The sequence below is a fragment of the Lissotriton helveticus genome, chromosome 4_1 (genome assembly GCF_964261635.1).
Source record: "Lissotriton helveticus chromosome 4_1, aLisHel1.1, whole genome shotgun sequence".
NCBI classification, from domain to species: domain Eukaryota; kingdom Metazoa; phylum Chordata; class Amphibia; order Caudata; family Salamandridae; genus Lissotriton; species Lissotriton helveticus.
Window position 1 is genome coordinate 1249057925 of NC_136063.1, and position 27876 is coordinate 1249085800.

The 27876-nt window shown below is 48.4% G+C and overlaps 1 protein-coding gene across 8 annotated transcripts in view; it reads left to right on the forward strand.

The window, feature by feature from the left end:
- LOC144827482 (cytochrome c oxidase subunit 4 isoform 1, mitochondrial-like) overlaps positions 1 to 27876 on the forward strand; it is an 821858-nt gene that overhangs the window by 644069 nt on the left and 149913 nt on the right. For all 8 annotated transcript variants that reach the window (XM_078685775.1, XM_078685774.1, XM_078685776.1 and 5 more), the window contains one exon: positions 5414 to 5584. In XM_078685775.1, coding sequence (XP_078541901.1) covers positions 5414 to 5584 — 171 coding nt within the window. The remainder of the gene's footprint in view (positions 1 to 5413; positions 5585 to 27876) is intronic.

Sequence of the window (27876 nt, forward strand, 5' to 3'; positions counted from 1 at the left end):
AGTGATTCTTGACCACATTGCAGGATGGCTTCCTTACATGCTCATGTTAACTGCCCTTGTTTATATACACACAGAGTATGACTTCAGGCTTGCCTTGACACCGGAGGACCTATGGAAAAAAATGTTGCTTTCTATATGTATGTAGTATCTTTTATACATGTTTTTTGTACTGTCAAGTGTGTTGCCACAGGTATAATCACTATACCTAGTGGATGTGCTCACTTAAACACTTCATAAACTATCCCTGTTAGCCTACACAGGCTTTTACTCCCCTTTACTCACTTTGAAGTGTTTTTCAAGCTGTTATGCACATTCGGCTTTACCTATCTTGTTGGTATGAAGAGTTCTGTTACCCTTGTATCTGCCATACACCAAGGCAGGCACATTCTCTCCTTATATATTACAGGTATGACATCAAGTAGGTGAAAAGTATTTTTTGAACATGCAGAGTGTGTGAAGTCACTTTACAATAATTAAACTATCTGATGAGGAATGGACTCGGGGAGTGAGTTCCTTGGTTCTGAAGATAGCCACTCGGAAGGGTGGCTTGAAACATGTACACTTGTAGAGAGAAGGGTCATTAAACCCACTCTTTCTACTCTTCTTCCTTTTTTAACCAGTACCTTCTGGAGGACAGAATAAAGGACAGCTCTCCTACCAGCCAGGTATTTTTAATTTCCCTTAGAAAACCCCTCCAACTCATAGTCTACCACCATCTAGAGCATACCACTCAATGCTCCTGTGTATTTGGCAGGTAGCAGCATGTTCTGATCCATAGCAGAACGGGAGGGATCCTATGATGAAGCATGTCGCCAAGGGGCAACCCTGGTGGGTGAGGGTTAAATAAAGAAAGCCCTGTGCTTTTGTCTCACCCTGTAGGAGGTTTAGCATGCAGTATGAAGACGGGCTCTTTTTTTCTTGAGATAGTTGTAGACCAACTCCAGACAACAGAGAACCTCCTGACATTGTTGGGGTTTTCGATCAACAAGCTGAAGTAACACCTGGCTCCTTTACAAAGACTGCCTTCTGTAGGATATGCCTTGTTCACTGTGCAGTTCAAGGCGTTCCCTCCACTGCTACAAGTCTACTATATTTCGGCTATTATGCCAATGTTTCAGTATCGGTCCTTGATCTTGGTGAGAGCAGTTCTGGGACTTCTTGGCTTGTTGGATTTGTGCGCCCTGCTCATGTGCTTAGCAAGGTGTCATATGCGGGCTCTGCAGTCGGATCTAGATTCTCAGTGGGCTCAGCACCAAGGAAACCTTGTGGATGTCATCCAGGTTCTGGAGGAGACTGCACAAGATCTGCAGTGGTAGCTGCTTGACAGAAACCTGACCACATGCAGACCCCACTACCGCACCCACCCATGGCTGATGGTGCTGATGGATATGTAACTGCAGTGTTGCTTACGACAGTCAGAAGAACCTTGACAGGATCTATTTGCTTCTGTCAAGAGCATGAATTGTCAAAACGTCAGCAAGTTGGAGTTCCCCAGAACGCTTTCATTTACAGAGGAACTTAGGACTTTCCGCCTCTGCCTCTCCTGCCCGAGTTCTGAAGAAGATCAGGAACAACCAGCCCAAGTTATCCTAATGGCTTCTTATTGGGCCAGGGGAGTGCTGTACCTTGAACTTCATGGTATGAGCATATTTCCTCCGATCAGGCAAAATCTTTTGGAGGGACTCCTGTCGCAACAGCCGGGCAACGTTTTCTACCTGAACCACTTGTAACCTCAGCACTCCAAGCGTAAAGATTGAGCCACAGCAGTTGACAGTATTCATTTCAACATGAGGTGGTGGATATCATCCTCACTGCTAGGTGTCCCTCTACAAAGTCCATATTCACCAGGCCCTGAAACAAATGTGGCGCCTAGTGTGGAATGCACAACACAGACCCCTTAAAAGACAAACTGTTGCATGTTTCATTATTTGTTTTGTCTTTTGCCATCAAGATCTTTCAGTGAGCACCATAAAAAGGTACTTGTGACTCTTTTTGGCTTTTTTTTTAACTGTTTTTATTAGTATCAATAAAGTAAATATCATGGATATACGAGTTGTGAGGAACAATATATGACATTACAAAATTACATAGGTTGCAGAGTGAAGCAGCAAAGACACCAACCTTAGTAACATTCGGTTTAGTTATTATAAGATTACCATCAGTGAGGTTAATTATCCTATTTTTGGAGCAAGTCAGGGGGGTGACTCCGACTTCTACCTTTCTCTGGGCCTCGCCACTCTTGGGCTTTTTTGTGTTGGCAAGACCAACCATCCTTGCCCTTGTTGTGATGCGTTTATTAAAGATTTGGCAAAGTTGCTACTTCCCAATCTGTGATGCCACACTGGGATCTAAATGTGCTCCTGACCTTCCTCATGTACACCCTATTTGAGCCAAAACACAGCTGGTCATTGTGTCTTTTAACTCTCACAATTGCCTTCCTCATCCCAATCACTTCAGTTTGTCACGTGAGTGAGCTCCTTGCTCTCATGGTGCAGCCTTTCAATGACACAATTTTTTCAGATAATCTGGTGTTCAGTACCATGTGGCCTTTTTGTGACTCCTCTTCATATTGGGCAATCCTTCATCCTCCCAATATTCTTTGTTCCGCCTCACCTCTTGAAAGCGCAGGAGAATCTTAATCGACTGGACCCTAAAAGAGCCATAAGCTTTTACATCAGTTGCACCAAAGATCATCAGGTCGACAACCAGCTTTTAATAGGGTTCTCAGTAGCAAGGAAAGGTATCTCAGTGCAGAAAAGGACTGTGTCAAGGTAAATGTTCCTATGTATTAATATCTGCTATGCACTGGCCAAGAGGCAGCCTCAGAAGAACTGAGAGTTCACTACACTAGGGCCAAGGCTCCTGCAAATGCTTTGGCATGAGGAGCGCTTGTTCTTGACATCTGTCAGGCCACAATATGGGTATTGGTACAAAGTTCAGGAAGCACTAGTACCTTGACAGCCAGGTTTGACGAGAATGGCAATTCGCCTTTTGGTTTCTATAGTACCTTTTGGTCTGACTCTACTCCACAGACCCTCCACCATGGGATGTACTGCTTTGGTATCTATTCTAAAGATTAGGAATCTGAGTTCAGAAAAGTCCATCAGAAGAATAAGTTACTTACCTTCTGTAAGGCTCTTTCTCTGTGGATTACTCTCTTTTAGCCATCTAAAAAGGCCCCAAATTAGAGATCTGCGCACTGGTACTAACAATTGTTTTGCTCTCCGTCTTGAGGGCGAGGAAAGCGTCAAGCAAGAAACTGATGTCAACACACAGGTGCAGATCCACTCTGTCACTTCCTGGGAGAAACAAGGCTAACCTGGAGGCACACAGTGCTACCTAGCAACACACAAGGGCACTTCTGTGAAAACGTCTGGATCCAGTCTGGCACCTGGGGATATTTTAAAGGTGAGAAATCTGTGGTTAGCTAGAGTATCCACCAGAAAGAGCATTTCCAAAGGTAAGTAACATGTTTCACAGGATATTTTGGATAGTGCAGTACATTCCTTTCCGTTTGGTGCTGCAATTGTGTCTTTCTGCTATCAAGATGTTTTTCTATATAAAAATGCAGTAAAAGATAGCCTGCCCTGCTAATTATGGAGGTATCACTAGTCTATAAACAGCGAGTTGACTAACTCCAACTACAGATAGATTCTGTTATATTCAGAAGAAAGTGTTCCAGGGTCTCAACATGTAGGTGAGAATATTCTACATGTATGACTTTGATAAAAAAAGTATAATTTCCGTGATCATTTCAGTTTGCTTGTTTCCCTAACTACAAAGAGGATAATATCTTAGATCAAACTTTTAAGGTGCCTGCCCTGAACTGCTCAGTCAAATCTGGCCTTTTGTTTCTGTTGTGTGTACCTAAGCATCCCATGAATATAAAGCGTGTATTAAAACATTCAGCATCCTTTGTAAGTTAAATTCAGTCCCTATTGAAAGCTGGTGTACCTTGAGTGGTCATGTCTCCAACATCATCCCATGGAATAATGAGCTGCAAGTAACATCGGGCTACTAGCTCATCAATAGGGTCCAACGAACACTTCAGCACTGTACCCAAAGAAATGTATCATGCTCAGACTACCAGCAAAGGAAAGAGCAGTGGTGGCTGCTTCTCAGGACGTTTAGGCTCCGCAATTCTAGTGACTGTCAACCTGAATAGTTAAGGAGACATTCACATTCCACTCTCTAGTGCCAAAGTGCAGTGCTGTGCTGTCACTATCAGTTTCATATTGGTGTCTGTGACAGGATAGCACTAGAGCTCATGTGTAGGGTACAACATTAATGTCACCAGTTATCTAGATTGGTAATCCTTGTATCTCACTGCCTCAAATGTGAATTCAATTTATGGAGTAAAATTGTTCAACCTCATGCCGGAAATGAAGTCCCTGGCCCTACCCTTTTCTACTTTGAATCTACCATTTCATAGTGTTTCGTAGGTTGGGGTGGTGTTAGCAAGGCCTGCTGACCCTACCCCTGCCCGGAATAAGATTGGAATGAGTAGGGTCTGAGGAGGAGTCTCCTCAGTATCAATGCCCTAGGGTGGATGCTAGAGGCCATGATAACACACATGCAGGCTCTGAGCTTCACTAGAAGGGAGCTAGACTAGAACTTCATGTGAGGAGTGTTCTTGTGGTGGGCACATGTACTGCAGCTCCTGTGATGCACAATCAACATGACAAATTGGTCTTGCCATGCTGCTGCAGCCAGCTTGCCTTTGATGTCCTGAATGCCCTTTAAATTAGTCAGTGAGCTGGCACCAGTCAATCCAAGTCTTGGATGCAATTGGAGACAAATTCTGTGGAAGACAAACAGACTTATAAAATAGCCTTAGCAGAGGCCTGGAAGCCTACTGCTCCTGCCAATAGTCAAAAAGCATGTTTAGCAGATGCACAGATTATGGTTATTTGATTTGTCTTCATTGATCAACAGAGAAAATAGCAGCAAGAAAGCTGGGTGTTCTGTCAAGGTAATTTCAACTTTTCATTTTCTCCTCTGCACATGACATGCTCAATAGCGTTTACATGATTACATAGAAAAACGATTTACTGGAATACCACAACTGAGAAACAATTTAATCTAAACGGTTTAATGAAAGTTTTCAGGATGAATTTACCTTTTCATAGAAACCTACACGTAGAAAATCTATTTTTTTCTAAGTTGGCTTCTACCTACCTTTTTTTTAAAAGTGTAAATCAAAAGATTGCAGTTCATACTTTCAGAAAAGTTTTCAGAGAATATTGTTTCAGATATTACCCTTTACATTGTCAAACAACTACTATGGAAGCTTTTAATTCACTGGACCCTCACAATCCCTTAACACCATCCATCTCTCCCCCCTACAAATGCCTCCCTAGGCTTAAACTACACCCATCTCAACTACATGTTTCCTGAAATTCTTGTCTTGCAGAGGTTCCCATGGTCACCTCAGTTGATTTTACTCAGCCGATGTACATTGATCGCCGTGAGACGCCTTTGCCAGACGTCCGCTTTGTCCGGCAGCTGACATCAGAGCAAACTGCACTGAAGAAAAAGGAGGCTGGCCCTTGGACTAAACTCAGCAAGGAGGAGAAGTTGGCCTGTGAGTACTAGACGTATAGTTACTTTATCAGTTAATGCCAAGCACTAATAGCATTGGTAGATGCAGCAGGGTAAATAAAACATCAAGAACAAGGCAGACTTCTCTTAGCAGTATAAAACAGCTCCTTACTGTCGCAGCAGAGAGAGCGATTGTCCTCAACAAGAGGACAGACGCCCTCAATTTGCTGCTTCACAGGCGGCTAATTTTATACGCAGTCAGACAATACTGTTAACAAAAAAATGTACATTGAGTTGATTAGAATTTACACATTGGTTGAAAAACATGAAGTTACCTGTGACCCTAAACTTTAACTTAATTCTCTACACACCCTTTATTGCAGTTCTAATAATGCTTCACAAACTAACCATTCTTCTACTCTTGAACGCATGCGTATTTGTGGTGAAGATCGCCGACATACACAAAAGCTTCGGCGCACAGACCACGCACCCAACCACCGAACCAACGCCCCCCACCACCACCCTCTGCACCTGGACCCCTGTCAGCACCAAAGACACCACCTGCCTGATGAACACCATCCGCTCCGGCTCCCCAACCGACCCCTGCCCACACCACATCTTCAACAAAGCCGACTCCATCATCGCACCCCAGCTCCGGAACATCATCAAAAGCTCCTTCGCATCCACCACCTTCCCGGAGAGTTGGAAACATGCCGAGCTGAGCGACCTCCTGAAGAAACCCACCACGGACCCCACGGACCTCAAGAACTTCCGCCCCATCTCGCTCGTCCCCTTTCCAGCCAAAGTCATCGAGAAGACCGTCAACAGACAACTCTCCGCCTTCCTCAAGACCAACGGATCCCTCGACCCATCACAGTCCGGTTTCCGAGCAAACCACAGCACCGAGATCGCTCTCATCGCAGCTACCGACAACATCAGATCCCTGCTCGACAACGGGGAAACTGCTGCCCTCATCCTCCTCGACCTCTCAGTAGCCTTCGACACCGTAGGCCACCACACCCTGATCCAGCGCCTCAGCAACACCGGAATCCAAGGAGCGGCCCTGGAGTGGATCATCTCGTTCCTCGGCGGAAGAACCCAGAGAGTCCGCCTCCCCCCGTTCCGGTCCACGGCCACCGAAGTCATCTGCGGCGTCCCGCAAGGATCCTCACTCAGCCCCACCCTCTTCAACGTCTACATGAGCCCTCTCGCTGCCATCGCACGCCAACACAACCTTAACATCATCTCCTACGCCGATGACACCCAGCTGATCCTCTCCCTCACCAACGACCCCGCCGCCGCCAAATCCAGCCTCCAGGAAGGAATGAAAGACGTCGCGGAATGGATGAAGATCAGCCGTCTGAAACTGAACTCAGACAAGACGGAAGTCCTCATCCTCGGACCATCCCCTTCCGCCTGGGACGACTCCTGGTGGCCCCCTGCACTGGGCACCGCACCCAAGCCAACGGACCATGCACGCAACCTGGGCTTCATCCTGGACTCCTCCCTCACGGTGACCAAGCAAGTCAACTCCGTCTCGTCTTCCTGCTTCAACACCCTGCGGATGCTCCGAAAGATCTTCGGTGGATCCCCACCGAAACCAGGAAGACGGTCACCCAGGCCCTCGTCACCAGCCGTCTGGACTTCGGGAACACCCTTTACGCCGGAACCACAGCCAAACTCCAGAAAATACTCCAGTGCATACAGAACGCTTCTGCACGACTCATCCTGGACATCCACAGCCACATCTCTGCCCATCTGAAAGACCTGCACTGGCTCCCCGTCACCAAGAGGATCACGTTCAGACTCCTCACCCACGCACACAAGGCTCTCCACAACAAGGGCCCAAAATACCTCAACAGCCGCCTCACATTCTACACACCCACCCGCCAGCTCCGATCCGCCAGCCTCGCCCTCGCCTCCGAGCCACAAGCCTGCAAATCCACCGCCGGAGGAAGATCCTTCTCCTACCTGGCGGCCAAGACATGGAACTCCCTCCCCACCCACCTTCGGATGACCCAGGACCATCTCTCCTTCAAAAAGCAACTCAAGAACTGGCTGTTCGAGCAATAGAGATTCCCCCTCCTCCAAGCGCCTTGAGACCCTATAGGGTGAGTAGCGCGCTCTACAAATTTGCTGATTGATAGATTGAGTGTGTCTGTATGCTAAGGCCGGCCATAAATTTGCTCAAGCTTGTCAAACTTGAGTATGCCCTTAAGCTTACAACCTTGCAGGTCATGTATTCTGCCTTCAAGTGAACTCTTCACCTCTTTCTCATCAGCACGAGTTTTTGGCCTGCATTGCTCTTTCAACACATATAGCTGTGTGATGCTCTCTACTGTTGTCTGCTATTGTGCCGTGTTTTCATATTAAATTAATATAAAGTACTGGTTCTAAACCTTGGATGACACTTGGCACTAAGTGATATGTGTTGCACTGAGTATACACTACACATTTTGGTGTCCTAACCGGAAACTTTCCTCCATCCTTCTACAACGTGCTAAAACTAATTAGATAGCACAATACACAACTTTTAGGGCCACAATAGCTGGCAACAAGGCTTCCAACAGTCCTAATATCCCAGATGGTAGAAAAGGAAACCACTTACTTAGCTAATTATCTGGGGCACCTCTTTCATCTATCATTTTCTTCTGTAAATTTTGCAACGTTGGTATAACCTCTGACAAAGTTCCATTGTCCGCACCTTTTGCTAGTCTAAAAGTACAGCAAGTAGTTCCTAGCTTAGCACATACCCCTCCTTGCATGGGTGTCATAAGGTCAAGTACATAACAGTGCTGCAGTATCATCATTCTGATAGTGTTCAGCTCCTCCTTTATGGCATTAAATCCATCTTTTGTAGTGTTGATGCACTTGAGAAGTTTCCCTCAAGTTATCTTCAGCCATCGAGCTGTTGCCATAGACTGAACAAATGGCAAAATGCTTCCAAAGAACAGATGTGCATCATTAAACAACCAATTCTCTTGAGGAATATAATTTCAAGTAGTAGTGCCATAATACTCTGAAGTTCTCTTCCTTCGATGATAATGTAACAAAGTTGTTGGACGTCTCATGGGGTGTTCATGTGTTAGACTTGGCATCTTTTGGCGTGTTTGCCCTGGCTTTTTGCTTTCGGGCCTCCTGGTTTAGACTCTGATTTTGCTGGTTTAGGTTCTCTGCACACTTTCTCACTGCTGTTCAGTGTTAAAGTGCAAATGCTCCTATTGTAAATTGTATTATGGATTGGTGTTTCCATGATTGGCCTATTTGATCTACTGGTAAGTCCCTAGTAAAGTGCACTGACAGTGCCAGGGCCTGTAAATCAAATGCTGCTAGTGGGCCTCCAGCACTGACTGTGCAACACACACAAGCAGCCTTTCAAAGGGTCTTACACCTGCCACTGTAGTGTCTTTGTGCAGTTTTTACTGCTGTGTCGACCTGACAAGTGCACACACTTGCCAAGCCCTAACCTTCCCTTTTATTGCATGTAAATCACCCCTAAGGTAAGCCCTAAGTACCCCTATGGGCAAGGTGCAGTGTATGTGAAAGGTGGGACATGTCCTGGTGCGTGTGACATGCGCTGATAGTGTAATACAGTGTATTTAGTTTTTCACTATTGAAAGACTATCTGTCCCATAGTATAGAATAGGAGTATATTTAAAACACCTTATAAGTATAACTTCCCATTGGGACAAGATAGGAAGATGGAGTTTAGTATGCATGAACTCGAAATATAAAAATGCATCTTTTAGTAAAGATGATTTGTATATTGTGTGTTTGAAAATACCACTTTTAGAAAGTGGGTATTTTCTTGCTTTGCCGTCCTGTGTGCCTCTGCTGGGTTGTGGATTGACTGTCTGGCTTTGGAGTAACAGGCACTAGAGATGTACATTCTCTTCGGACAGCCACTGGGGGGGTTGAGGTGTGTCCTGCCTTTCCTGGATTAGTCACGGCTGGACTGACGAGACCTGGCTGCATTTAGACTTGTGAGAGCAGATTTCCTTGCACCTGAATGGTCCTGGTCTGCCTTGAATAAGGCCTTCTCCACCCCCTGCCGAGAAGCTGGGCCAGAGAGGACCAACCTGGTTTGAACTAAGCACAGAAACTCTCTGCCGAAGAGAACAAAGAGAAATGCAATATTAATATTGAGGCCCAGACCCCAGAACTTTAGAACTCTTTTGGGACCAAGAAGACTGCCAAGAAGAAGAGCTGGAGAAGCTGGGAGGAGGAACTACCTCTTTGCTTTATGTTTTGCTGTGTTGGCCTGCAGTAGCTGCTCCTGTCTAGGGCAGTCAAAGGACTGGACTGAACTTTCTGCACCTTCTTTGTGTGAGTTTCTCCAAGGGCTTGAGGTAGAGCTTGCCCCCTGTTCCAGAAGTCTCACGAACAGCAAAGACTTCACGTTCATCTGCTACCAGCACTGGGACCTATGTATTTTGTGCTGCAATTGAAGAAAAAGCAACCCTCAACGCCACTGCTGCCGACTCCGTGTCCTGAACTCACCACAGAGGGCACCGCTGCACTTTGCACCGCAACCCTGGTCTCACCGACGACGCCACCCAACTAAGTCTCCAAGCCGCTGCTTGCACCGCGTCCTGTGGGCACCGCACTCCACACCGTCTCCCTTCCCGCCACCTCCCAGGTATCAGTGATGCCGCCGCTCCACTCTTGACAACGACACCGCTGCTTGCACCGTGGTTCAAGGGCACCAATCATAAGTTACACAACCCACCGCAGTCTTGGCCTACCGACACCGGTGCCATCGACTCCAGTTCGTCAGTCAACAACAGCACTTCCACGACGACGATGACGCTGCTTGCACCGTGACCTGCTAGCACGGCATCACTACGCACCGCAGCCCTGGTCCCACCAACGCCGCTGGACAACCGTCACTGAGCCGATGCCTGCTCCGTGACCTGAGGGTACCGCACACCGCACTGCTGCACTTCAACTGCGAGGAGTTCGACCAGCAACACGTGTGACTTCAAGGGCCCGAGGACTGCTCCACTGACTTCTGAAGCCAATACCTGCGGACGCTGGCTCTTTGGGGCCCAACAATAGGTCGCTAACGCTCTGCATTTCTAAAGGTACTGTTTTGCGGGACTTCCTGACACCGTAGCTGGCCCACGACGGCAAAGTCATTCAGAACTATGTGGATTTAATGTTCACTATGCCGTGATAGCCCCAACCAGAGCTGTCTACTTCAAGGAACTGTATTTCAAGTATATTTTGAAGTATTGCTATTTCTGAGAACTGTCTGGTGGATTTTTATTGTTCTCGGTCTTGTTTGCACAGATAAAATACTGGTTGTTTTTCTAAAACTGGTGTGGTGTCCTTTTGTAGTGTTTTCACTCTATTACTGTTAGTTATGTGCAAATGTTTTACACTCTGCCTCTGAGAGAAGCCTGACTGCTTGTGCCAAGCTACCAAGGGGGTGAGCAGGGGTTATTTCAGTAGTGTATCCCCCTTATCCTGCCTAGGAGGAAGGGTCCCTATTTGGCCAATGGTGGAAATCATTGCCAACTAGAGACCCTCATTTCTAATATTGGTGGCAGTGGTGGGACAGGACTTCCGTTTGCACTTGACCTACAGTGATTGGTGTGCACTACTACCATATCGCAGACCATTAAGTACCACATACTGTTTACAAGGCCCCAGGACCAGACGGGTACACAGCACGGTTCTACAAATCCTTCCAAGATCAACTTGTACCGACACTAACGAAAGCTTTCAACCATTGCGCTGGTCATGGGGAAGTAACCGCTACAATGTCACAAGCCAGCATCTTAGTCATTCTAAAGGAAGGTATAGACCCACAATGGCCCCAAAACTACTGTCCTATATCTCTCATCAACCTAGACTGCAAAATATACGCCAAAATAGTGGCTACAATGCTCTGCAAGGTGCTTCCACAGCTAATAGGAAACACACAAGTAGGGTACATGAAAGGCAGTACGTCCAACGACAATACCAGACTCCTCTGCCAAGTCATAGAACACTGCTCAAACTCACACTCCCCAGCAGTCACAATCACGCTGGACGCTGAAAAAGCCTTTGACAGGGTGTCCTGGCACTTCCTAGGAGAGTGCCTACAGGCATACAATCTAGGGGAGACATTCGCCAGAAAGGTCATGGCCCTGTACAAAAACCCAAAAGCGCAGATTGCCATTAATGGCACTACCTCAGCCTCATTCGAACTTCAAAGAGGTACCAGACAAGGCTGTCCTCTATCCCCACTGCTGTTCCTACTCGCCCTGGAACCACTGATCAAAGACATTCTAACCAACAAGAATAGTGAAGTTGAAGTTGAAGTTAAAAGACTTGTAAAGCGCTCGGCCACCAGGCGGTTTCTTGGCGCTAAGGACACAGACCCGGAGGAGTAGAAAGAGTCAGCTAGGGCGAAAAGGCTTGTGAAAAAAGAAAGGTCTTGAGAGCTTTACGAAAGTCAAGATAGGAGGAAGAGGACCTAATGGTAAATGGAAGGGTATTCCAAAAAATGGGAGCCAAGGTGGAAAGCTTCAAGCCCCCCGATTTCTTCTTCCTGAAGCGGGGAACGGAAAGAAAGATTTGGGTTGAGGAACGCAAATCTCTGCTAGGGATGTAGGCTTTGATTTGGGAGTTAATAAAAGCTGGTGCAGTTCCTGCCAGGGCCTGGAAGGTCAAGCAGCCCATCTTAAAGACGGCGCGTTCCCGAATGGGAAGCCAGCGCATGGTTTTTAATAAGGGTGTAACATGATAGGACTTGGGGAGTTTATAGATAAGTCGGGCTGCTTGATTTTGAATAAGTTGGAGGCGCCGAAGGTCGTAGGCAGGAGCACCAGTGTACAGTATGTTTCCATAGTCAAGGCGTGACATGACCATGGCTGTAAGGATGAGTTTAAGAGCAGAAAAAGAAAAGAACCATGAGATCTTGCGTATTGTACGAAGAGTCAAAAAACAGGATGAAACCACAGTGCTGATCTGGGAGTGCATAGTGAGGTTGCTATTGAGTTTAATCCCTAGTGTTTTGACAGAAAAAGAAGGTGAAGGGGAAGTGCCAACGGAAGGAGGCCAAAAAAGAGGGGTCCAGGGACTGGAGCTGCCACCTGTAAGTACCAATTCAGTCTTATCAGGGTTTAGCTTAAGATGATTGCAGTTCATCCAGTCCCTGATAAAAATCATAACGGATTGAAATTTGTGAATGGACACCGGGGAGGGAGAAAGATTAAAGACCAGCTGGAGATCATCGGCATAATTGAATACCGTGACCTCCATTTGCTGCAAAGCAAAAATGAGGAGGAAATATATAAATTAAACAAAAGAGAGGAGAGGGAAGAGCCCTGTGGAACCCCTCATTGAACATTGCATAAGTACGCGGAGAAGTAGGCCAGGTGAACAGCCTGAGTACGATTCCTCAGAAAGGAGGTGAGCCAAGCCAGGGAAGGTCCCTTAATGCCGGCCACCTCGACACGGGTGAGAAGAATGGAATGGTCAACCGTGTTGAAGGCAGCGGACAAATCAAGGAGAACCAGCGCCTGGGGCAAGTTGACAACGGCCCCCCCCCCTCACCCCTCTGAGCTCGTCCAGAATGGAAAGAACCACCGATTCGGTGGAATGTGATGGACGGAAGCCAGCCTGGCAAGGGGCTAAGAAACAACTCTCCTCAACAAAGGCACTAAGGACTTTAGTGACATGACATTCCAGGACTATACCCATGAAAGGAAGAAGGAAGATAGGGCGATAGTTGGGGAGGGAGGTAGGATCAGCACCAGGCTTCTTCAGAATGGGAATTATGGTGGCTGATTTATGTAGGTCGGAGACAATACCCTGCGTGAGAGAATCATTGAGGAAGATTAGAGGAGGCGAGGGACAAGCAAAAAAAATCTCTCTCAATATATGTGCAGGGCAGATATCAGACGGAGATCCTGATTTAACCCTAGCAAGCAAAGTCAGAAAGGTTTCCTTGGTGATCATAGGTATTTGATCTAAAGAGAGCGGATTGGGGGGAGGTTGGGGATTAGAAAAGGAAGGGGAAGGCAATGAAATGTTCGACTTAATGATGACGATTTTCTCAATAAAGTAGTCATTGAGAGAATCGCAGAGAGATTGAGAAGGGGTAGGTTTGAGAGTGACTCTGTCTGAGGAGGCCAACTCATGAACTGTGGAGAAGATTTCTTTAGGTTTATTTTCAGCAAGAAGAATTTTGGAAGAGAAATATTCGGTTTTAGCATGAAGGATGGCCTTTTTGTATTCATTAAGGAAAGAGGTGTATTGTAATTTTAGAGCAGGGCAATATTCGCGTCTCCACGCGCGCTCTGCCTGCCGTAAAGTGAGTTTTTTATCTTTGAGCTCGACATTAAACCATCTGTTTGCGTCGTGGGCGCGTCTGGTCCTGACGCGTCTAAGAGGGGCTACTTGATCGCACACTGCAGAGAGCCAATTGTTAATGGTAGCTGCTTGGGACGGAGGGGGGAGTCCTACAAGGTGAGGGGATGAAGCTGAAAGGGAGGAGCAGAGTGTAGCTAAATCTACACGATTCCAGTTTCGTGCCCAGGTATTCCTAGGAAGAGGAGGTTTCTTAACTAAGCTTTGGTTAAAAGAAAAAGAAACAAATGAGTGATCAGACCAGGGACAGGGGGTAACCACGGGAGGAGAAATTGGAGTATTGATCGACCAGACCTGATCTAAAATATGGCCGTGGACATGAGTGGGGTGTGAATGTGTGAGGAGAAATTTAGATTGAGTAGGAGTTCTGTGAATTTTTTAGATATAAGGTCCTCAGAAGGGTCAGTAGGCCAAAAGTTAAAATCGCCAAGTACCAGAACCGAAGAGTTATTCACTACTAGGGTTGCCAACAGTTCCTGAACTGCAGGAATAAAGTGCGACATTTGCTGTGGTGGACGGTAAATGAGTACACAAGTAAGAGGAACCTGGAAAGAGGCAGATCGAACAACCAAGAAATCGACCGCCATGATGGAGGGAAATGATAACAGTTGGAAGTGGAGATTGGAGCGAACAATCAAGGCTACCCTGCCTCCGACCTTCCCCACGGGCCGATCGGCACGTAAGGCATAGTAAGAAGAGGGGAGAGCCGCCAACACGTTGGGCAAAGAGTCGGGCAAAACCAGGTTTCTGTAAGAAACAGGAGGTCTGGTTTGTGTGTGTCTAAAAAACAAAGAGTTCAAGGTGGTGCTTAACTGCGGACCGGGTATTGAGAAGAAAAGCTGAGATTACAGGGGCGGGGCATGGGGGTGAGAAAGGCCCCGAAGAGGTAGTTGGAAGGGGAACCGGTAGTGGCATTTTTGGAGGAAGAAGGGTTGACTTGACGTAAGCCAAGGTTACTAATATGAGCAAGAATGGGGGCACTTAATGGCCAAGAGCCTTGACAAGAGCAAAGTTGCTCACAGGAATAGGGTAAAAAACGGGTATAGTGGGGTGCCCCTTGCCCCGGCTGGCCGCGGACGGGCGCAGACGGGCTTGCCTTTGGCGCGCCGCTGGCGCACCCGCTGCGCGCGTGCGCATGGGGCGTCCCTTAAATAGGTGTTGAGCGCGAAGAGTGGAGCGCTGACCTATGATGCCCCTTGCAAGATGGTGCCGGCAACCCCGTCAGCCCTCCGATACAAGCGGCACTCAGCCGTGTCGGAACGAGGCTAGGGGAGCTGGCGAGCAAGGTAAGAGAGTGCAGTTCAAAAAAGTATTAAAAAGTAACACACACAATTTTTTTAAAAAGAGCAACCTTAAAATAATAGGTAATCCGCAGCGTCCGTACAGCTAGCGCAAACCCACTGCCACCGGGTTATAATGCAACCGCTGCGCATGCGCATGGGGCGTCCCTTAAATAGGTCTTGAGCGCGAAGAGTGGAGCGCTGACCTATGATGCCCCTTGCAAGATGGTGCCGGCAACCCCGTCAGCCCTCCGATACAAGTGGCACTCAGCCGTGTCGGAACGAGACTAGGGAAGCTGGCGAGCAAGGTAAGAGAGTGCAGTTCAAAAAAGTATTAAAAAGTAACACACACAATTTTTTTTAAAAGAGCAACCTTAAAATAATAGGTAAGCCGCAGCGTCCGTACAGCTAGCGCAAACCCACTGCCACCGGGTTATAATATTGCAGGCATTTCTATCAACAAAACAACGGCCAAGTTAGCGGCCTACGCTGACGACCTGCTGATCATTACAGAAAATCCTACAGAATCAATACCTTCGCTCATGCGCACCATTGACTCATATGCCTCCCACTCCAGGTACAAATTAAATAGAGACAAATCTGAGTGCATGCCCATGAACGTATACACAACCAGAGAAGTACTAGGGGACTTTGGGCTGACATGACAAACGCAATCGTTTAAATACCTGGGAATCATTTTTGTGAGAAACCTAGGAATCACGCTTGAAAAAAATGAAGAGAGCACTTTGAAAAAGATGAAAGGTCTACTGGAAAACTGGTCGCCTAAATTCATCACCTGGTGGGGAAGAGTAGAGATAGTCAAAATGATGGTGACACCTATTGTCAACTACCTAGCCAGCATGCTCCCCCTAGCACTAACAGATGACTTTCATAAGAAAATAGACCAGGTTCTTAACAAATTCATTTGGAGAGACAAAAAACCCAGGTTAGCCCTACAAAAACTAAGATTGAGAAAAGAACTAGGAGGACTCAATGTTGCTGACCTAAGGACTTTCCAAACAGCCTGTATTGCCAGGCATGGTTTGCACTGGGTAGTACAAAATCAGATATACGCACCAACCTGGCTAGCCCTAGAGAAAGCCATCCTCAATAACTCAGACCCCCTAACTCTCCTAACTGCCAATAAACAATCACTAAAAAATAACCCTATTTTCAAAATAACAAAAATGGCCCTCCTTAAGGTAGATCAGAAACTGGAAATAATCCTCAAAAACTCGAAATGGGTAGCTCTTTGGGCAAACCCCAAGATAAAATACAGAGGCAAACCCCTAGACATAAGAACGTGGAGGATACAAGGCCTCTCACACCCGCTCACCTAGAAGAGGAGAGCTCACCACTCACCTTCAACACCATAAAGAGCAGGTTCAACCTCCCAGAAGTGGAGCTTTACAATTTCCTGGCCATCAAAACAGCGATCACAAAAGCGAACCTTAGCAATCAAACACCCTCAATCTTCCAATTTCTAGCAAATCTGAACAAGACAGAACACCATGTATCGCACCTGTATAAACTCCTACGCCCCACCTCCTCGAAACTCAATGAAAAAACCAAACAGTACTGGGAAGCCCAGATAGGCAGGAACGTAACAGAACAAGAATCAGACAACATGTGGTCATCCCCCACAAAGAACATTATATCTCCAGCACTAGCACAAACAAAAGTCTGGCTACTGCACCAGGCACACTGGACCCCTGCTAGACTAGCGAAACTAGGCCTAAGAGAGAATAGCCTTTGCTGGAACTGCAACATCACAACGGGAGACCTTGAGCATCTAATCTTCCAGTGCAACAAGGTAAAAAAGTTCTGGGACAAAGTGTTCAACTTCACAAACCAGACACTAAACTGCACCCTAAAGAAAGAGTTCTGCACTCTAACAACAGCACACATGAATACCGACATCAGCACACAACAAGATAGAAACCTTTTAGACTTCCTCCTAACGAGTGCCACGAAAACAGTACTAGCCAATTGGAAAGATACCTCCAAGGCCACATTCAAGGGGTGGCTAAACTGGGTAACATTCTTAAGGGGAGCAGACAGCACAGTTCTAAAATACACTCCATGGAAGAAACCCAACAGATAGATGTGGTCCTCACTAGACATCGCCCTAGACCCTTTCAAGCCACCATAGACACTACCCACACACGCACCTTATTTTAAAACAAGTACGGTACCACAAGCCGATCTCCTACTAGCAGACAACAACTGTATGTTATATGTTTTCTTTGTTATATGTTTAAGAACAAGCAATAACCAAGAAATGTATGCCCAATGCAAAACAGACACGGATATGTCCAACCAAGAGGGTATTGTAACCAAAAACCCAACAGACACAAACAAGTTGCTCAGGACATGTATTTTTATGTGCCAAAAAAAGCAGAAGAGACCAACAGCCAATTATTTTTTGTATGTCTTTATAAGTATGTTCCATGTAAATGAAAATACAATAAAAATATTAAATTAAAAAAAAAGAAACTTCCTGCTGCATCATGCCACGTACAGCATCATCATCAATTGCATCCCTAGAAGTGGCCTTTGAGGAGGAAAGGTTGGAAACCTACAACTTCAAGGAGTTGAAGGCTATTTGTGAAAACCTAAAGGTCCAAGTCAGAGTCCTTACCAGGAAGGAGGAGCTACAAAATGTTCTGAGGACTGGGTAGCAGCCCGGCATGCCAGTGAGCAGTCTGGTGATCTTAGGGTAGATGTGCTTTTGGCAAAAAGGGGGTCCCTCCAGGCCAGGCACCAGTGGTTTGTCTCCAGAGGAGCTGGAGTTCAGAAGGGAAGCTAGGAGGCATCAAATTGTGCTTGAGAGGCTCAAGTTGGAATCACAGAAGATGGTTTTAGACTATGACGAGAGCTCAAGGAGCTGGAGTTAAAGAGAAAATCCAGCACGGATGGTGGCAGTAATTCCTCAGTACACTCCGACAGGATTGTGCACATTCCCAAGAATGTAGGAAAGTAATTTAAAAAGGATAATGACGGGGGCGTGGCCAAGATGGCAACCTGAGAGGACGTCTGCTCGAGTGGCTCCTCGTCCCAGACCCCCTTGGCGCCCTTTTTATAGCTGATCTAGCCCCCCAACCACCTTAATTCCCAACGGCTTTGGGGGGCATCTAGCGGCCGCCTCGGTGTGACCGGGCTCCAGACCGCAAAACCCCCGAGACCCTCGTCGGCCGAGAGAGACGCATCTGGACCGGGGAGTGAGAACATGGCGGCCGGGCCCGCCGAGTGATCGTGGCCGGCCTAGTCCCCTGCTGCAGGCCGGAATACACCGCGGAGCGGGGCCGCCCGTGCCACCCGACCGCTGACACGGAGGAGGGGGCATGAGCGAGCGGCAAGCGGAGCACGAGGCCATCGGCGTGATGCCTGTGGCGGAGAGCGAGGGAGCCGGCCGGGAGGAGCGGTACCTGAGGTCCCTGTCCGGGCCTACACGGAGGCCGACGAGTGAGCCCCCCTGCGCCTCGGAGGGCAGAGAGAGAAGCCGGCCGAGCTGCGGCCCACAGGGCCCCCACAGAGGTGAGGAGAGCGACGCCAGGCTGGTGAGGGTCGGGGGCTCGGGGGGCAATAATAGAGCCCCCGGCGTGGGCCTAGCGAGGCCTACCAGGCCCACACCTCCAGCGCACTACACGGAGGCCGGCGAGTGAGCCCTCCGGCGCCTTGGAGAGCGGAGAGACAGTGGCAGGTCCTGGGGACACTCAGGAGGAGCCGGCCGAGCCGCGGCCCACAGGGCCCCCACAGAAGTGAGGAGAGCAGCACCGGGCCGGTGAGGGTCGAGAGCTCGGGGGGCAATATTCGATCCCCCGGCGGGGGGCCTAACGAGGCCCACCAGGAGCACAACTCCAGCGCAGAGACAGTGCGGCGGCGCGGGGCAGGGGAAGCCCGGGGGCCGAAGCACAAGCGCCTACACACCCAGAGACGGGGACCGCAGTGCAGCAATACGAGGGACCAAGGGCGGAGGGGCCCACACGAGGAGACCAGCAGGCGGCCACAGAGACAGAGCGAAGGGTGGGCCCTGGAAGGGTCACAAGGAGAGTGCCCAAAGCGCAGTGAAGCTACAAGGCCGACCGGGGGACTCCCACCGGACAGAGCACTGTACAGACTATCGAAGACCCCCCGCCAAGACCCCTGAGAACTCCCCGAATTCTTCCCCAGAGCATCTGGATTTCCACAAAGGCCCGCTCTTGACAGAGGGCCCGCTAAAGAAGAGACCAACGTGGTGGGGCACACAAAGACCAGGCGTGGGGTGAACCATGTCGGCCACGAACCGCAGAGGAGGCCGCACCATCCCCGACATGTTGGCTAGGGGCACCCCAAGGAGCAAGGGGAGGGAGAGGCCCCCATCACAAAAGCTTTCATGGAGGGAGAACAACGAGAGCTGCGTCGCGATGTTGACGGCCTTGGAGAGCGCGTGGTAGCGATAGAGACACTGAGCACGCTAGGAGCGAGGAAGTTGAATTCCTGCAACAAGAGATCCTCAGGCTCCACGAACAACAGACGGACCCTCAGGCGCACGCTGAGTATCTCGAGAACCGCCCCTGACGCAATAACATACGGGTCTGAGGCGTGCCATCCAAATCGGAGGGGGACAACTTTATGAAATACCTACAATGATTGTTTTGGGAAATACTAGGAGAGCCTGAAGACTTCGAGATCCACATAGATAGGGCCTGGCGTGCCGTGCACCGGCTCCGCCACCCGACATCCTGGCCTTCCAGCCTGACTACCCCCTAAAGGAACGCATCTTGAAGGCGGCGCGCCAAAAGCAACCCTTCCAATTCCAGGGACAATCGGTGGGGTAATTCCAGGATCTGTCGGCGATCACTTTACAAAAGAGCCAGCGATCGCCCAGAAGTAACCTCAAGCCAGACCCCAAGACCATGGCTCAAGAACATGCAGCAGCGATACAGGAAGTCTCCAAAGACACGAAAAATTGAACTTGATGCAGCACATGTGGGGGGATCCTTGTGCACCATCTTAGCATTGGGCTGGGGGGCGGGACGGGGGGCCAACGAGGTCGCCACTGCCACACACTCCCTCATTCTGTACCGTTACCACAGGCCTGGACTGAGTTTGCATAGGCCTGGGACTATGATTGGTAGTTGGGGGTTCGAGGTTGGGGCTAGGGCGGGGGGCGGAGTGGATAAGGGAAGTTTGGATTTGGGGGTAAGGTTGGGGATTTGGGCAGGGTGGGGCTGGAGGGGTGAGGTGGGGCTAGGGATGAGGGAGGGGGGTGGGAGCCTGTGTGTTCCGATGGAGAAGGGAGTAGGCAGGGATCCTTATGCCAACGTCCGCCAGCGACATAGCGGCTTAGGTTCCACGCACATTCATGGCTGAGGAAACAATTCAGGTGATTACCTTAAATGTCAAGGGCCTAAACAACCCCATCAAAAGGAGGGCGTGCTATCATACTTGGAAAACTCAGACGCTTTCATACTTGGAAAACTCAGACGCAGCCATATGCTTACTACAAGTGACACATTTACTCTCCAAGGACTGGCACCGTATGAGGTCCAGGGCCTTTTATTCCTCCTCCACAGAGAAAAAAGCAGGGGGTTGCCCTGCTCTTCGCACGTCACTTCAAGGGCCGGGTGGGGGACAAGGTAGCAGAAACCAAAGGCAGGCTCTTAGGGTACAACGTCCTCATAGGGGACCTGTCGATCACTGTAGGGTCCATAAACGCCCCCAATACTAAACAAGAAGTCTTCCTCACAGTGGCGTTAGCGGATATTTTGGCAACACATACAGAATACATTCTGGTGGGAGGAGACTGCAATTTGGTAATGGACAATGTGCAAGACAGGTCGGGACAGCCATTTGGCTTTACAGGGGCAATTTCCAAAGAGGGGGGACGGTGGCTGTCCAGTAGGGGGTACATAGACCTATGGAGGAGGGCCCACCCCACAACACCGGGTTATACCTTTTACTCACACGTACATCGCACATATACGCCCGCATCGATCACTTCTTTGGGTCTACCGCCCTAGCCCCCCTGGTCAAAGAAATCGAGGTCGCTCCGGCGGCTCTATCGGACCACGACACGGTCGTGATCCGGTTGGAAGTCCCATGTGTGCGGACACGTAAAGGCAAGTGGCACCTTCGGGAAACCCTGCTTCAGCGTAAAGGGGTCGCACAGCAACTCTCCAAAAGCATTACTGACTACCTGAGTATAAACGACACTGGTGAGGTCACGATGTCAGCGGTCTGGGGAGCACTCAAAGCGGTGGTGCGCGGTGAGATAATCGTGATCGCTGCGGCGGACAACCGGGAACGCAAAAACAGACGCCAGGCGCTAGCGGAGCAGGTGCTAGAATTCGAACGGGTTCACAGCGGACAGGGGCCCCCAGAATATGGCGCAAGCTTAAGGCGGCCAGGGCTCAACTCGCGAGCCTGGACCTCGACCGAGCGGAATACGCAGCGCTGCGCCTTCGCCACACATATTACGCGGGGGGGACAAAACCGGACAGCTGCTGGCCAGAAAACTCAAAGCCAAGGTTCTCAGATCCACGATTCCCGTGATCCAAGGAGAGGGAGGTAGGGAACTCAGGGAGGATGATCAAATCGCGGAGGCATTCCGAGCATTCTATGCCTCCTTGTATACAGCCGATACGACCCTAGACACCGAGGCTGGAGAAACCTACCTCGACGAGGCAGCGGTTACGGCCCTTAATGAGACGAGCGCTCAATCTCTAGACACCCCGATACGCGTGGAGGAAGTTATATCGGCGATAGCACGGCTCAAACCGCTTAAAGCCCCAGACCCAGACGGTTTCTCCGCTGGGTTTTATAAAACATTTTGCCCCCTCTTGGCCCCAGTACTGACTAGACTGTTCAGCTCTTTTCAAGGTCCCGGATCCATTCCTCAGGACATGCTAGAAGCAGACATTATTGTCTTGCCGAAACTGGGTAAAGACGGGACCCAATGCGCAGCCTACAGGCCGATCTCATTACTCAACTTGGACCTCAAGTTATTCACCGGGATTCTGGCCGCAAGACTTGGCCCCTGCCTTCCAGGCATCATAGAGCCTGATCAAGCAGGTTTCACACCGAACCGATAATGGGCTGACAACAATAAACGCCTGTTGCATGTCATAGACAAGGCCCACTTCCAAGAGTCGGACGTGGCTCTTCTCTCGGTAGACGCTGAAAAGGCGTTTGACAGGGTGGACTGGAAACACCTGAACAGAACGCTAGTGCGGTTCGGTATAGCGGAGAAATTCCGCTCCTGGGTCGCCAGTTGCTATGCGGCACCAAGGGCCATCATCAGGGTCAATGGAGTGGGATCACGACCCTTTGACATCAGGAGGGGCACCAGACAAGGATGCCCACTCTCGCCGCTCCTGTTCGCCCTTTACATAGAACCATTTGCACAATGCGTACGAGACAACCCGTCCATTGTCGACATCAGTTTTGGGGGCGAGAGGCAGACTATAAGCCTATACGCGGATGATATCTTAGCGGCCGTAGAAATCCCTAGACAGTCGATCCCTGCCTTCTTAGATGAGATGACCAGGTTCGGTGGGGTCTCCGGCTTTAAAATGAATGTCGGGAAATCTGTGATTATGCCCCTGGGACGTAACACTCGCTCAGCCAACAGAGGGCTGTTACAAATAGGGGGACTCTCCTCCAGCCTGTCCCTACCTTACCTGGGGGTCACCTTGACACCTAGTACGGCCCAAACGGTGGACCAAAACTACACGAAGCTTCTTACCCAGCTTCAGGGGGACTTACACAGATGGCGACTACAACCGTTATCCTTGCTGGGGCGAGCGGCAGCGATCAAAATGTCCCTGCTGCCTAAGGTGCTGTATCTTTTTCAGACCATCCCGATCACACCTCCCATAGGGATGCTTAAAAAATTGCAAGACGCCATACAACAGTTTATATGGGATGGTAAACGCCCCCGAATATGCCGAGACCTGGCCATGAGAACACCCGCTGAAGGCGGCCTTGGCATCCCGGACTTGCAGAGATATTTTCAAGCGGCACAACTCTGATACCTCTTAGAATGGTCCCGTCCGACATCTGAAAAACGCTGGTTATTCCAGGACAGGGCCATGGCCCGCATGCCATTGTGGAGAGTCCCTTTCCTGTCGCGGCCAGACAGGCCGTCATACATGAAAAAATCACCAATCACCCGGACAACCCTACAGGTGTGGGACGCAGTGGCGGTCCCCAAAAGCCTCACGACTTTCCCATCACCGATGACCCCCCTGTTAGACAATCCGGCCTTCCCGCCCGGGATGGCTTCCAACTCCATCCCTCAATGACGACAGACAGATCGCAGGTCAGCCGGACATCTGTTTGATACAGAGGGCTTTATGCAAATGGACGTCATACGGTACATGTACGGGATTGAAAAACCGCAAAAGTTCCAATACTTCCAGCTTCGACATTGGCTCACGAATAAGGACACGCTACCTCACGTTAGTCGGCACCTTACTGCGTACGAAAAATGGCTTGTTACGAAACATACGGATGCAAAGGCAATCACAGAGCTGTACAAGTTGCTGCCCCCCCCCCCTCTCTTACTACGCGGTCCGCAGGTAAAAGGCGCTGGGAGCGAGAGAAAGAGCGCACACTCACGGACAGAAAATGGCAGGATATTTATTTTCGAGCTCATTGCACAACCAGGAATGTGGCCAGTTGGAAATCCGCGGTTAAGGTGGCATACTATTGGCACCTGACTCCGGCGAGACTCCACCAAAGTAACCCGCGTCGAGATCCAACATGCTGGAGGGGTGGGTTGCGGCCAAACGGGGACCATGACACATCTGTTGTGGGAATGTGTGGAAGTACAGGAATTCTGGGACACAGTACTTCAAGAGATTGACAGACACTTTGAGACAGAGATCCCTCGCTTTCCTGCTTACACGATCCTGGGCCTTCCTAACACAATCATGTTCCCACTAAAATCAATACGAGGAAAGAAAATAGGTTTGGCAGTAGGGGCAGCGACGCAACACATCCTTTCACTATGGGGTACTACACGAAAGCCCACACACACCATATATATATATATATATCCCACCAACCACAGTTGCCTGTTGTGGAAGAATCCGCATCACCGGTTAGTATTGCCAATTAGGTTTATTCAGGAAGGCACCAGCAATATCAGAAAATCTGTCCATCTACAATAAAGTCATGCCCGACGCGTTTCGCTTTATGCTTCCTCGGGGGCACATGACTCGAGTCTGGAGGCAGATTCATTTAGGCGGGGACTCCTAAATTCAATTTTTTCTCACAATGGGCGGGGCTCGCACCCCGCAGCTTGGCAGTGGCATTGGAAGTTAATGCTGCCACAGTCCACTGGGACTATACTTTTGACTATTATCGAGCTGGCGGCAGTTCAACTCACTGAAGGAGAAAAGCGCGGACTCCAAGTACCAACAAGCTGCGGGGTGCGAGCCCCGCCCATTGTGAGAAAAAATTGAATTTAGGAGTCCCCGCCTAAATGAATCTGCCTCCAGACTCGAGTCATGTGCCCCCGAGGAAGCATAAAGCGAAACGCGTCGGGCATGACTTTATTGTAGATGGACAGATTTTCTGATATTGCTGGTGCCTTCCTGAATAAACCTAATTGGCAATACTAACCGGTGATGCGGATTCTTCCACAACAGGCAACTGTGGTTGGTGGGATGTATGCGGCCGGCCTGGGCCGCGGAGGAAGCCCTGGTGCAGTCTAACGCACTCCTGCTGAGCCGTCAACCGGCGGTTTAGCTTAAGGACACTGGTGCCGTTTTTCGTGTGAAGCAGGCAGTGGCATTGGAAGTTAATGCTGCCACAGTCCACTAGGACTATACTTTTGACTATTATCGAGCTGGCGGCAGTTCAACTCACTGAAGGAGAAAAGCGCGGACTCCAAGTACCAACAAGCTGCGGGGTGCGAGCCCCGCCCATTGTGAGAAAAAATTGAATTTAGGAGTCCCCGCCTAAATGAATCTGCCTCCAGACTCGAGTCATGTGCCCCCGAGGAAGCATAAAGCGAAACGCGTCGGGCATGTCTTTATTGTAGATGGACAGATTTTCTGATATTGCTGGTGCCTTCCTGAATAAACCTAATTGGCAATACTAACCGGTGATGCGGATTCTTCCACAACAGGCAACTGTGGTTGGTGGGATGTATGCGGCCGGCCTGGGCCGCGGAGAAAGCCCTGGTGCAGTCTAACGCACTCCTGCTGAGCCGTCAACCGGCGGTTTAGCTTAAGGACACTGGTGCCGTTTTTCGTGTGAAGCAGGCAGTGGCATTGGAAGTTAATGCTGCCACAGTCCACTGGGACTATACTTTTGACTATTATCGAGCTGGCGGCAGTTCAACTCACTGAAGGAGAAAAGCGCGGACTCGAAGTACCAACAAGCTGCGGGGTGCGAGCCCCGCCCATTGTGAGAAAAAATTGAATTTAGGAGTCCCCGCCTAAATGAATCTGCCTCCAGACTCGAGTCATGTGCCCCCGAGGAAGCATAAAGCGAAACGCGTCGGGCATGACTTTATTGTAGATGGACAGATTTTCTGATATTGCTGGTGCCTTCCTGAATAAACCTAATTGGCAATACTAACCGGTGATGCGGATTCTTCCACAACAGGCAACTGTGGTTGGTGGGATATATATCGACGAAAACTCCTTACAAAGCACAGGAGACAGACCACAAGACCAGGACAGATGCTGAAAATCTTCTTTTTATTTTTTGCTCATCACCGTGAGAGAGTGCATAACGCGTTTCGGGCTCCCTGAGCCCTTGTTCACATGCAAATTATTTTTGTACATTTTCTATTTTTATAGAGCCAAATGCTTACCCATGTAGCCAACCCTCCCAATATCACGTGACTATAAACATAGAAAACAGATTTATATTTAAAATGTCTAAGTTTCTGTATAAATACACAATCAATCACATGGGAAACTTGATCCAATTCAGTGGTTTCTGGATAAATCCATCCAACATTATGTATCTAGAAGGGGACAAGAAAAAAAGGGAGGAGGAGGATGAAACCAATATAAGACATCCCTATTTTCTATTTACAATATATTTACCAAATCAAAAAATTGGTTGTAAAAGGGTTTCAATATCGTTTGGGAAACATTTAGAAAATGTTCATTCATAAAGTACAAATAATGCATGTCCATAAAAGTGCAAGAGAGTATTGTGACCACTATTTTGTCAAAGAGGAGAAAGGGAAGAAGTGCTAGAGTGCAATTTGTAACCCACTTGTATGTGTAATACTTCAATCATATAATATCCACAATTAGGTTATCTACCTTATTTTGTTCTGTATAATATTTTAGATAAAAAGCATTTCAAAATCAAGTAAAGATACATTTCAATTATTAAAATTCATAAAAACACCCTGTGTATACAAAAGTTAGTAGAAAAATAGAAAAATATCCAATTTAAATATAGGCAATAAATTACATATATTTACTAAAACAGAAGAGTAGATCAAGATAAATACAAATATTCCGCCTAACAGGGATCCTGACTAGACGGAATTGAACATATAGTCATGAAGAATGGAAACTGATTAGACTCCAACATTAGATTATGCAGAACCTCCAGGCAACAAGGAACTTGACTGCCTGGGGGAAAGAAGTAGTGAGTATTGCAGTTAGTTCAGGTCAAAAATCATCACAATCTAGAAACAGGAGGATTATTAAAGAAAAGTATGCAAATCCTCTGTGTTGTTAAGGCCATTCGGACTTTTGCTATCAAATTCCAAAATCATATTTGATTCAAGCTGTCTCAGTTTGAGATTCCTATCACCTCCTCTTCTAGATTTGGGAACGGCTGCAATCACATAGTACGTTAAACAATTAAGGTCTCTATTGTGTACTAACTCAAAATGACGTGCAACCGGATAACTCGAATCATGATGCAAAATGGCCCGCAGATGCTGGAGGATCCTGACGTGCACCTGTTTGCCAGTACTTCCAATGTAGTTTAGGCCACAGGTGCACGTCAGGACATACACCGCAAAGTCAGTTTTGCAGGTATGCTGACCAACAATAGGGATTGCGGTCTCACTGAAAGGGGTGAAATAGTGTGTCTTGTTCACTCCAAATTTGCAGGCCCTGCAACTAGAACATTTACGGAATCCCCCGACTGACTGCAACCAATTGGGTTTTTGTTTTAATTCCGGACATGGTCGATCCAAAATGAATCCCATGTTGCGAGCTCTTCGAAAAGTAATTGTGGGCTTAGGTGGCAACAGAGCTCCCAAAACTGAGTCAGACATTATAATTGGCCAATTTTTAGTGATGATTTTCCTGATGATGTTCTCCTGGTCACTAAACGCTGTAATGAACCTAGGGCATGATTTATCTTTATCATCAACTGCAGATACTGATTCTATTCTTTCAACAGGATTAGAAGAGAATAGACTTTCTCGTGGTCTTAAGTCCGCTTTACTGAGGGCTTGGTTAAAGGTTTTCTTAGAATAACCCCTTTCCCGTAATCGCATTTCAAGATCCTTAACACATTTAGTATATTCCTCATTTGTGCTACAGCTTCTTTTAAGTCTAAGGATCTCTCCATAAGGGATACTCTGAATAGTATGTCTGGGATGAAGACTTGTGGCGTGGAGGGTGGTGTTCCCTGCGGTGGGTTTCCTGAATAATGTAGTTTGTAACCTATTGGCATTATCAATGTATACCTTAACATCCAGGAACTCTACCTCTTT